This window comes from Syngnathus acus, chromosome 3 (genome assembly GCF_901709675.1).
Source record: "Syngnathus acus chromosome 3, fSynAcu1.2, whole genome shotgun sequence".
NCBI classification, from domain to species: domain Eukaryota; kingdom Metazoa; phylum Chordata; class Actinopteri; order Syngnathiformes; family Syngnathidae; genus Syngnathus; species Syngnathus acus.
In genome coordinates this window covers 14,510,236-14,522,920 of record NC_051089.1, presented here as the reverse complement: position 1 = coordinate 14,522,920, position 12,685 = coordinate 14,510,236, and the positions used below count along the sequence as shown (strand labels likewise).

Below are 12,685 nucleotides of genomic sequence, written 5' to 3'. Positions count from 1 at the left end.
TTGTTGAAGTTTGGGTCCAGATGCACCTGCAAAGTCCGGTAGCAAGGTATTGCTCACTCCGTGGTGTTAAAAGTATAAAGTGATTGACCGAGCATCACATCTTCTCTGTCAGCATTACAACATGGTGATGGCGGCGGCCGCCTCCGCCTCGGAAGACCACGAGCTTCTGCTCAACCGCTTCCTGCCCTACAGCACCTCTGGCTCCTCGGCATCTTTACTGACGCCGCCCTCCAACGGGGCCGGCGGGTCCGGCAGCAGCAGCAGCAGCAGCAGCCTGGTGTCGTCCGGCGGCCTCCGGGATCCTCACTCCTTATCCTCACACTCGCATGGCGGGGTGCTGGCCGGCCGGGGTGCCGCAGAAGCAGCGGTGGCAGCTATTTACGGAGGCATTCCTGATGTTATATCGTTGGACTGACTCACAAAGAGTCGGGCCGGATCCAGCGATCAATTTGGCTGCAGGGTAGAGAAATGACTCGCAAACCAGACTAGAATCGTGCGACTCCTCTGTGGAGTCGCCGCCTAAGAGGAGCACCAGGCAATGTTGCCTTAAACTGTCGTGAAGGTCAGCTGGGCACATTGACGTTTTTAGTGGCCGGCGTTATGGCTTTACAGCTCTCAACCTGGCACAAACAGCAAAAACTCAAAGGAGGACAGCTCTCTCTTTTTTTATGAACTCTAGGAGAGGCATCGTGTACAGAGAACAAAATCTATTTTCTTCTTTGACTTTTGTATGGTCAACGGGGACACGTCCAGGCTCGTGAGCTGCTTCAACTGCTGTTTCTGACCGTGTTTGAGTTTGGCTCCTGCCATGTACCTGCTAACCTGGTTTTGAAGTCCTCACCCTCCTCTTACAGTCATTTCTGTCTTATGTTTATGAATTCTGCTTTTACACAATATGCATTCCTTTTCACGTTTTCAGGTTACCCCGGTTGTGTGATAGGCGAAGCAGCCACATCTGCTTTATCATGTTCACTCCTTTTAAAGATTCCATCAACATCCAGCATTTAGACTGTTCTCAGAGCTTCACAGTATTTATATATGTAAATCATGAAAAGGAAAGAATTTTTTATTTCTTTTTTTTGTTTCGCTTATGCCAAAAAGTAACAAGGTACCTTGACGATGATCAGAGTGCAGTCGGAGTGCTTAAAAGATGAAGTGTTCTTTTTTTTTCTTTTCTTTCTTTGGACACTTAAAACGCATTCATTGCGACATTCTCACTCAACCATTGGGAATAAATGAACAATGCAGTTGGAATTCAAACAGCAGCCCATCTTAAGGATTCAATCCACGGCGGACTTGAGTTTCAACTTGTGCCTGTTTGTGCAAATGCATCACTGCATGTCAGTGATGAAGATTTCTCCTGAGTCAAAAAAGGATGTCTTCATATGAGGTTTAGCTTAGTGGACTCTTAGAGTTTGAATGCTGTACAGTTAGGGATGGGCAGTGAGGAAAATGACCACGTTCTATATAGGACATGGTCATTTAGAGCATCTTTGGTTGATGGGCAGGTTGCAGTCGTCTGCTCACATTCGCCTCGGCCCCTGTCAGGCTCGCCGTTCGTTTTGCCTGCATGTCTTAAAATCTTTCAAGATTCCACTCCTAGACGTGTGCAGTCAGACAGCACATTCCCAAGTGTCACTGCTGACAACAAGCAGCGCTTTTTGCCGCGCACGCTCCCATAGCCAGGTGACCCACTTTTAATTCACTCTTGGCACCTGTTGAGGAGTCCAAATGAAGTCTTAGCCATTAGTCAGCATTTTTTGTGAATGGCCCCTGGAGATGTTTGCTTGTTACGCATAGAGGAGCTTTTGTAACAAACAATTCACTTTGCCTTGTCTCCATTGATCAGATTTTCACAGGAAGTGTATCGTGATTTATGGGGTACCCGGGATTAATTGAGTTCCCATTAGACCTGAAGTGTGCCAGAGAAAGTACTGGGCTCCCTTTTTAATGAATCAACCATAAGAACAGACTCCATTTTCTTCTAATGACGTTTATTCAAGAAGGAATCCATCAAACTGATCTTTTCATCTTTTCACAAGAACCAACCCAGTCTATCAAACTCATTTTTGGGAGTAAGCTCTCATGTCTTTCCTGTGTTGTGCAGTATTTTATTTATTTGTGTTTTGAGCAATTGATGTCTGTGGGAGAATGCATGAGTATTCATTATTTGCGTTGTGTTGAGTTCCCTTTTGTATTTAACTCCCTTCGACAGAAGTGTTTTTTTTCTCCCTAACGACAAAGGTACAATTAAGTTCTGAACAAGACATGTTCATTCATTCTCTTGAGAGCTTTACTGGCGTAAGAATCTTAGCCTGCTCATGCAAAAGACAATGACTTAATGGATGTAGCATGCCTTCCTGTCCTTAAGTCATTACGAGTTAACTTAATGGATCAATTCATAATTACGCAATGTGCAGAAAAAATATTTGATGTTAAGTCATTAATGATTTGACCCCACCCAAAATTTTTAAGCGTGAACGTATAAAAGCATTTGACGTATGGGTTAAAAGCTTTGGAGAAGGTCAAACTAAGGTTGAGTAGCCACTCCCAACTATTGGAGTGAATTCAATGTACTGGAACTTGCATCTGGGCTGCGTATCAGACTACACAATATGGGTGTAACGGGCGATGCAGGCCATGTTGGATGTGTTCCTGCTCAAGTGCCCTGGATAGACAAAAAGTATCTCAAAATGTCCCGATTGTCTACAGCGCTGCCCTGGTTCACTACAGATATTAAGCTACTGTATTTATCTCTCCTTTAAAATGACTGACTTGTGTGAGAGGACAGCTGAGCCTGACAGCATGCAGGGAAGGATAAGCGCACGTCTGCACATGTGCACGTTGTGGCTTGTCCATTATCTACCCTGTGAGGTCAGCATGAACGTGCTGGAGCCCAGCCTACTTTCAATCCAGTGGATGAAATGAGGCCACTCCGCAAAAAAAAAAAACGCTTATGTGTCCTAATGATCAAAAGGGAAAATTCAACAATGTGTGTATTCTGCCTGTATGGGTTCCTGAATATTCAGATCCAAATGTGTTTGATGTCCGTTTGTACACTTTTTGTGTCGATTCAGAGCCGCGCGAAGAAAGTAATTTATATATATTTTTAAGAGAACGGAAGCCGTAGCTAACTATCGAAGAAAGGACTGTGGCCAATAAAGAGTGTCGTCGATCTGTAATAGTCAACCCCCGCACTCACTGCCTTAAAACATGCACAGGTTTGGTTTCATGGCTCCAACTCCAAAACCACACGAGGCTTTTAAAGAGGACTGTATCGACTACAGTAAACCCTTGTCAGTTTGTACAAAAGTACCAAGTGGAAGAAAATATTTATTACATGCATTGGAATAAATTGTTTACTTCTTGAATGTTAACTGTTGATGTTTAGAAAGTTTAGATGTATTAAAAGTGCATTCTGCTAATTCACTGTGTTTGTTTGACCGGTAGCACCAACATAGCTGAGCTACTTTTTTATTTTATTATTTAGGCGTGACAAAGATTCTGTCCTTTCATCGATGTTCTGTCCGAACAAAAGACAGTGGTATTCCCGTTTTGTTCCAGGAGGGTTAGCTTTGACCCTTGCTTTATTTACATCCGCTTTCCGTTGTAGAAAGATGTTGATCTTTAATTCGCTATCATATACCCATTGCCATTTCAGCCTTAGTGTAAAAAATGAGCAGATCACAAACTAGACATTGAATATTTAATAAACAGTGGACAATGATCATATTTATTTCACAGAAGCCAGATCAACGGCTATATGTCTGATATGCAGAGAAGCTATTGCAACAGCAGTGTTAGCAACATTATTTCATTTCCTGCATAGTGGAACGAAGAAGGCCAAGAAGATTTGGCTTGATAATACGGACACAAATCTACAGTTACAAATACTACTTGCGTTTATAAGAAGCCATAAATATATAATTATACATCACTGTCAATAATATACTTCCCACGTAACTATATGTTGGAGCCTTGTCTACATCAGGCTAATATGAGTTAGTTGTAAGTATAATAATTTAGATTCAAACGTCTATTTTCTAAATTCTAACAATATATAGCATATCTAAACACGCATTTTTTTCTACATGCAAACTCAAAATTGAGGTTAGCGTGTTGGCTTGGCAAATTACCTACATGAAAGAGTAGTGTATTTATGACTCCTTTAGATGGCACTGTTATTTTAAATAATTGGGTTAAAACAATGGCAAGTCAAGGTACTTTTAGACCAATGTTGAACACAGCGCCATCCAGCGGAGTCAAAAAATACAACGGGTTTATGAAGCAAATTCGAAGCTTCATTTCCCTATGACTACATGGAACACAGGGGAAATAGGCATAAAAAAATGTATAAAAGTGCCCCCATCAGAAATCTGTGTAGCCCCAGTTTTAAGCCCCCGCAGCATTTTATTTGATTTCCTAAAATCTATTTCAAGAAAAAAATCCACTGTTTAATAGAAACCATTTTTTTTCCTTATGCTGTCATTTCCACCTTTATTAAAAATATGCAACAATAGAAACACTTAAGTTCACTTACGAAACACTTAGTTGGACTAAATGCTTGGTCACGGACCCAATGTTTAAGAGAAGGAGCCTCTGCTGCTGTGTCAGTGGTGTGAGAGTCGTGATGATGATGTTTGTCGTAGAGGGGAGGGGGGATGTGAGTGAAAAAGGCTGAGAAGTCGGGGCTGCATATGAGAGCGGCTCATGACTGCAGCGGAGCCGGTCGAGCCATGAGCGAAGACAAATACACCGTTTGGTCCAACATCTCCACTTTTCTTAACCTGGATGACATTGACGTCTCTGCGGACAAAAGCCACGTTCTCAGAGTTTTCATCTGCTCGGTTTATATCCTGGTGTGCGCCGCGGGTCTTGTGGGCAACCTTCTGGTCTTCCTTCTCTTGGGGACCAGACAAGAGCGTAAGGCGTCCCGGATGAACTTTTTCGTGCTTAACTTGGCGCTGACGGACCTGCAGTTTGTGCTGACTCTGCCCTTCTGGGCCGTGGACACGGTGCTGGACTTCAGCTGGCCCTTCGGCAGCACCATGTGCAAAATGGTGCTGTCCGTCACTGTGATGAACATGTACGCCAGCGTCTTTTTCCTCACGGCCATGAGCGTCACCAGATACTTATCGCTCAGGTCGGCTCTCAAGCGCACGGACGCGCAAAGCCCCCGTTCCGACAAGTGGACCTGCGGCGCCATCTGGATCCTCGCCACCGTAGTCACTTTACCCACCTCGATTTACTCCACCGTCAGCCACGTGAGCGGAGAAAACCTGTGTTTGCTCAAGTTCCCCGGCGGACAGGACTGGCTGGCGGCTTACCACATTCAAAAGATCCTCGTCGGCTTCTTGGTGCCCATTTCCGTGGTGTCTGTCAGCTACATCAAGCTTCTACGCGTGATCCGCATCAGGAGTATGAAGACGAGCAACCCCAAAAGCATATCGCGAGTCACCAAGTCTGTCACTATCATTGTGCTCTCCTTCTTCCTCTGCTGGATGCCCAACCATGCCATCACCCTGTGGAGTGTTCTGGTCAAGCTAAATGTGGCCAACTGGGACAGAAGCTACTATATGGCGCACACGTACGTCTTCCCGCTCACCGTGTGTTTGGCCCACGCCAACAGCTGTCTCAACCCAGTCATATATTGCCTCATGAGGCCCAACTTCAGGACTAAGCTTCGGCTTCTTATCCACAGACATGTGTCCGATATTTAGTTCAATTATTTATTTATCTATTTATTATTCTTGTTTGTTTTTATGTTTATTTGTTGTAAATGGGAAAGTCACCCCCAACATTTTCTTGAGGATAAGTATGCCCCACTCGTCTAAAAACGGTATTCTGATTAATATTGCGTTAGTGGAATGGGTTATGCAGCAAAATTCACCCCTTTTTAGTCATCTGAGGCGGTGGCCATTTTGTCACTTGCTTTTGATTGAAAATGACATCACACTCGCCCGGTGTCAGGTCACAATCAATCACGCTTCAATATGTGAAAACTGGTTAGCCGTGATTGGTTGTGACCTGAGACCTGTCAACTGTGATATCATTTTCGGTTGACAGCAAATGGCCACCCTTGAGATGAATAAAAACAGGTGGATTGTGCCTGTTTAATTCATATTCCACAAATAAAACAATCAGAACTCTGTGTTTTGACGAGTTCAGCTGCACAGAACATAATTTTACAGAGAAGATTTTGGGATTGACTTGCCCTTTAAACTTTGGGTTAGCGCGTAATTACATGCATTTTAGCGAGCTGTTTTTAGTGACTAGTACTGTGCTTTCGTGGACTCAGTGACATGTTTAGATCAGTGTGGGGAGAACTGGCAAAAACCACAGACTGGGTGCTGGGGGTCAAAATTTCTTGTTCGGGGACTTTTTGTTTTGCTCACGTCACAGTTTTTGCTGGACAGGGGGGCTATTTGCGAAGCCTCCCCACTGACTATCGATCGGATGACTCCCAGCCACCTATGAAGATAAAAGCTTTGCAACCGATTTTCTCTCCCCTGGCTCTAAATACAAAGCAGAAAATGGCAAACATGTACAATTAAGATCTGCATTGATTTTAAAATGGATACATGAGTGAAACAAGCCATAGAAAAAAATATAGAAAAAACTTCTTATCTTGGCTCAGAACATCCTGTGTGGACACGCCAGGTTGTTGTGTTGACCCCACCCCCTTCTCTCCCCCGCCCCATATCATTGGTTTAAAATTGTTTTTCACAAAATGGCTACAGTGACCGAAACCTGGCATGATGAGACTAGTGGTTATAGTACAGGTTTCAGTACAGAAAGGTTCTTCAAGGGCTGTTGAAAACATGGGAATTAGAAGATTGTGCCCAACAAATCTTCAAATAATTAGCCAAGTTTTAGTATTTCTAATGCAATGTATTTGTCATGCACTGATCAATTTATTGTGCTCAGTCTGCTACAGTTATTTCATGCCATACAAAATTAAATTGATACATGTGTTGAGCAGCGTCGTGAGCTGAGGGGTTCCCTGCACTGGGTTTTGAACATCAGTCTCCAAGACAAACAACTGTACTAACCAGTCACCTGATGAACTAAACCCAACTGGAAAGATATCATGCCACGTGTGGTTGTAACACCACCTTCTCCTTCAGGATCGAGACGCATGTCCAAGCACTTTGGCATAACTTTCTAGACACAAATCTCTAGCAGCCTGCTTGTTCAAACAAATGAGCGTTCCCTTTCCAAATTTTGAACCTGAGTCTCTCAGACCACAAACAACTTCACACACAGCCAAAGTCAACTCTCTTTTGGACCAGTTTCAGACCTGGCGTGGGAACACAACCCAAGCGTAATGCAACTACCGTATTTTCCCGACTATAAGGCGCGTCTGGTGCGCCTTATATATGGACCAAATTCCTAAATTTAAACTGGCCCGAAGCATTGTGTCATGAAATCAATCATAAGTGGCCCGCTGAAGACTATGAATCATGAATCAAAAAGACTATGGATCATTATTTTGTGATTATAAAGTGATTTGTTGCGGCTGAAGTTGAAATAAAAAAGATATAATGGAGAATGATTTGATTTGGATTAAAAGTCTGACATGATGCATTAATGGTGCGCCTTATAGTCCGAACTTCACTATTACGTCAGATAGAATAAAAAGCTATTTTTCTGTGTGGGCTGTTTGAGTACTGAACCTTGCAGGTGTATTTACCATTCTTGTCTTTCAGTTGGGATGAAAGCAGAGTTCTCAAATAGTGAACGGCAACCTTGCAAACAAAAAGAATTTGACAATACCTTGGAACTGAAGGAACAGACAGAGTAGAAGAGACAGAACATGTGATCAGCCTGACAGAAAGCGTTCTCTGGTCACTGACACTTTTTACATGGAGAAATGTTTCCACAGTTAATTATTATTGCGGCATAGTTGTAAAGTCGGCAATCAATTCGCTGAGTGTTACGCTGCCTTCAGATTACTTCACTTACTAAGTTGTGGTCAAAAAAACTCTTTAGGCTATTTGGGTTTTGCTGGCAGTGTTGGGAGTAATGCATTACCAAATTACGGCAATTTACGAAAACATTACATTTCTCTGCAACATTACATGAAACTACGGTGCGCTATGAAGACATTAGTTTAAAAAATAAAAATAAAAAAGTGTGTCCTCTATTTGTCATCACCAGAGTCCTCAAAGTTAATTTTGTTTTTATTTAATCTTTTTCCAAATTGTTTTACTATTCCTTTCAATATGCATAATTTGACCTACACATTGATAAGCACTCAACACAAAAAAACAGCAGGTAAAAAAACTAAAGATTAGGAGGCACAAATCTTTTTAGCACTTTACTACATTTTAACAACCTCGGGAGGTAATGAGTTTTATTGTTAGGTATTGTCGTTAAGGGCTTATGGCAAATATCTCCTTAATAGTCACGATGTGCTAAAATAGAAGTGATTGAGTGAACATAATACATCATTTTCACACATGGGTTAGCCAACAAAGGGACCACATTTGAACTCCTCTATTCATCTTCTTGGCTTTGTACTTTACCTGTCAAATGCCATCCGCACAGCTCCCCTAATGCTAACTCAAAACTGTCACTGCGGCAAGCTTCCAAACTAGACATGCTTGCATGTACGAATCTTAAAATGCCATCTAATTTCATCTCTGTTTACTTTTATCTCCCTTCTAGTTTGATTTGGAGCCATGCTGGCTCGTACTCCACTTGATGAGAAAAGTCTGGTTTTGCACCTTAGTTACCTCCAGGATTTCCTCAAGTAATGTTTTAATGCTGGTGGGACTCTCTACTGTCATGTTTCATTCCGATCCACATTAGTACAGTCAGTCCTGTTCCATGTTCTCCAAACAGAACTGATTTTGTGCAGTAAAGTGCACAGTCTGAATTTATACAATGCACTCACTGTTTTAACAGCTCTGCGCTCCAGGGCAGTCTTGAATTGGGGTGCTCATGGCGGCAGGTGACAAACTTAACCACATGTCTACAGCTTAAATGCGCTCAAATCTTCTATTATAGCTCCTAGTTAAAAAATGTCACATATGGAAATGTTTTGTGTGTGCTTGCTTATAGGGCCACCGTGTTTAGTTGGATGGATGGATGGATGGATGGATGGATGGATGGATGGATGGATGGATGGATGGATGGATGGATGGATGGATGGATGGATGGATTATATAGGTCATCAATTAAGGAAAAAAAATCAATGATTTATCTTGGTCTAATTTGTTTTAATAACACAAAGTCCTGGCATTTGGAAATGGGTGTGGACTTTTTTCCATACAATATTGCAGTATGACATGCCAAATATTTTCAGACAAGTATTCCTTGGATAAGTGGAAAGGATTCTACTTGTGTTAAGGGTCTTTTGACCTTTTGATAGTTTGTGGATAACACCATCACTGTCAATTCACATCATATCTGACGACAGCTATCTAGTTAATCCACAGTCTTTAATGCAAGCAACTATGAGATGGCGTCCCCAAAGTACCACGTCAAGACTGTGTGAGAACTGGACACATTCTCCCGTCTCCCAGGCCACCTACATTATTACCATTACCACGCTCCTGAGTGCACACTTGGATGACATTTTCACTTGGGCAAAGGTCTAAAGTGCTCGTCACACTTCAGAGATAAAGGAGGGACTCTTTTAAAGCTAAAAGGTACTTTGGATTTCCTTTTTCTGGTTCTCTTTAAAAAGCACACTAAAAAGACTTCCGATTCGAAAGCTGCACTCACTCTTCGTTGTACAGTTTATATTGCTTTCATTTTTTTCAAACTGTATACTTCATAAACAAATGTACACAATGTTGTTTGATATCTTAGTGTTGTTGTTCCTAAATTAAAACAAAACTATTATAGTGGCATCAAGTTCACATAAAGTTACTGCTGTTGGATGCACCATTTTGCACATTGTGTTTATTTTAATGTTTCAGTCATGGGGACAACACTTTATAAGCGATGTAGATACAAGGGCTTTCAACAATGTTGGGCAGTTGAGTCTGTGATTTACACAATCCAAAAATGAGGGGCAGGGCATTGTTATTCTGCATCACAAATCCTATGCCTCTAGCTTTGTTTCCATGGTAACTACTGTGTTGCCATGGAGTCACTGAGAAACACATTTCGCAGCTGGCAGCATTTTTAAAAGGAACCCTGACCAAAACGACAAATGAATCTTAAAAATACAATGACAAAGCTCTACTCTCAAAACACACGATTAGAAATACATACAATAATAATTTCTTGCAAGTTAATAGAATTTTGTTTACAACATACTTTCATACAAAGTGCCTGCCATGTTTTCGCATGCGCAATGCATTCTGGATGATGACATGATATGGTTGCAAACCACATTGATGCCCTCAAATAATAATAATAATAATAATAAAAATAATAATATTTAATAATAATAATAATAATAACGAGTCGCTGATAGTGTAGGTACACTCGCCTGACTTGTCCATGTGGGTGTGACTTTTTTTCCGTCTCTATATGTTTGCCGACAGTTCAAGTGTAGTCTGCCTTTTGCTCGATGTCAGCTGGGATAGGCTCCAGCACCCTCTGAACAGTTGAAAATGGATGGATAGACAATAATAACTAGCGGGTGCACCTCACAATGCAGAGGTTGCAGGTTCGATTCCGGCCTTCCTGTGTGGGGTTTGCATGTTCTCCTTGTGCCTGTGCAGGTTTCCTCAGAGGACTCCCATTTCCTTCCACATCCCAAAAAAATACCTGCTAGGCCAATTGAGCACTCCAAATTGCCTGTAGGAATGGTTCTGAGCGTGAATATTTGTCCGTCTATGCCGTGCCCTGCAATTGGGTTGGCAACTAGTTCATGGTGTCCCCGGCCTACTGCCCAAAAGCTGCTTGGATAGGCTCCAGCACGCCCAGGTCCCTTGTGAGGACAAGCAGTTCAGAAAATGGAAAAAAAAAAGACTGCTGTGAACTAGGACGAGCATCAGAAAAAAAATAGTCAAAATGCCAAACTGTTTTTATTTACTAATTTCAATCAGCTTTCTATGCCTCCATAAGAAAAAAGTTAAGAAAAGGATTCATCTCTGCTAACAGATCACTGACTCGTAGAAACAACAGCACGCATCCATGTCACGTCCAGAGTGCGACGTAAACAATAACTGCGATGTACGTAATGCAAAACCATTTTGTATTTAATGTATGTAAGTCAAAAATTGTTTTTCTTACAATTAAAAATATCCACAACCAAATACATCAGCAAACATCATTACAGATTCCAATCTGGCTGTCACAATAACTACTGAGTAACGTCAGTATGCATTTTGTCTCTGTTAATACTGTCTGTGACCAGAAATAATCATAACTATTGATCACAATGGCAGGATGATGGAATACAGTAAATCAGGTGATCTGAGTTTGGACCTGCATTGGAAAGTCTCTGCCTGGAGTTTGCATGTTCTCCCCTCCTAGTATTGATTTCCCTTCCACATCACTAAAATGGTGTTGCTTAGGTTAATTCGATGTCTTTCTCAGTTACTTGGGTGTTTTTACTAGAAAGAAAGAAAACCTTTTCTTCTTTGCATTGAGCTACATTGTGCATGCTACTGTGCATCTTTATCTACAGGTATTTATTATTGCTTGTGCATTTCATTTGGTTAATCAGAGAGACTTTGGTCAAGATATTTTCAGTTTTTCTATCCAATGTAAGGACCAGGAACGTTTTACTCCATCTGACCAACCAGACTGAGACAGCCCCACAAAGAACCAAAGTTATCAACGTGACTTGTTCACATGAAGCAAGGGAAAACATCAATTTTTACCATATAGTCTACAGCTTAATTGAGGATATGACAGAAAATAGATAGGCAATGACAGAGAACAACTTTATTAAGCACTCTCATATGTGGCTAAAATATTGATGTTTCAGCTCACAAGAACCCAACTTTGAACTAGAGACACATACAAGATACTGTCTCAGCATCTCTTAGCCAATAAATGTGGGTGAATCCACTTGTCAATTTTCTATATCATCAAATTCCAAACAATTATGTTAGAATCTGTTTATTTACAGATTATTTACAGCCTATTATGCTGTTTCTTGTCAGTAATCACGATTATTCAAGAGTATTTATTTGTGAGGAAATTGCCCTGTTTAATGTTAAAAAATATTGCTTTAATGTTAAATTGCTATTAATGTATTTTTTATTTGACATCCATGCATTAAAAATAAATTAGAAGTGTACTCGCCTAATTGAGTACTTGAGTAGTTTTGTCACTGAATATTTATGATATCCAATTATTTAGAGGACTTTTTCTTTTTAACTTTAACTTGCGTCATTCGAAAGTAATTATCTTGAGGATTTTTTTTTTTAAAAAAATTTGAAATACGTACTTTGCGCACCCCACCTCTGCCTGACATGAGTCAGTTGTGACACCATACAAATATTATATCTCATCTACTACATTCACTTCATGCTGAGATATCCATATCAAACATGTGTTATACAAAAAGCTTTATGGTGTTTTTTTTTTTAATTTCAGGTGTTTCGGTTTCAGGTAACCCTGACGTCACCCCGCCTTGTCCCAGGATGTCTCCAACTTTTCCCAGCAATACCACAAGGAAGTCCCGCCCTATAACGCAACTGATTGGATTACAACTGAACCAGCCTGCTAATACTCGCCTCTGATTGGCTGCAGGGGCTCCTTCCTCTCTTCT

General features: G+C 41.2%; 2 protein-coding genes across 2 annotated transcripts in view; both read left to right on the top strand.

The window, feature by feature from the left end:
• LOC119120554 (E3 SUMO-protein ligase PIAS1-like) overlaps positions 1–3,429 on the top strand; it is a 32,970-nt gene extending 29,541 nt beyond the window's left edge. The window contains exon 13 of the mRNA XM_037247551.1: positions 113–3,429. Coding sequence (XP_037103446.1) covers positions 113–415 — 303 coding nt within the window. The 3' untranslated portion in view covers positions 416–3,429. The remainder of the gene's footprint in view (positions 1–112) is intronic.
• Positions 3,430–4,714: 1,285 nt separating this feature from the next.
• LOC119121004 (relaxin-3 receptor 1-like) lies at positions 4,715–7,351 on the top strand. Its single transcript, XM_037248325.1, has one exon. The coding sequence runs from the start codon at positions 4,737–4,739 to the stop codon at positions 5,718–5,720; it is 984 nt and encodes a 327-aa protein (XP_037104220.1). The 5' UTR covers positions 4,715–4,736; the 3' UTR covers positions 5,721–7,351.
• Positions 7,352–12,685: the final 5,334 nt, after the last annotated feature.

What these genes read in the sequence shown, in the direction of transcription:
- LOC119121004 (XM_037248325.1), top strand. Translation starts at nt 4,737, where the DNA reads ATGAGCGAAGACAAATACACCGTTTGGTCCAACATCTCCACTTTTCTT.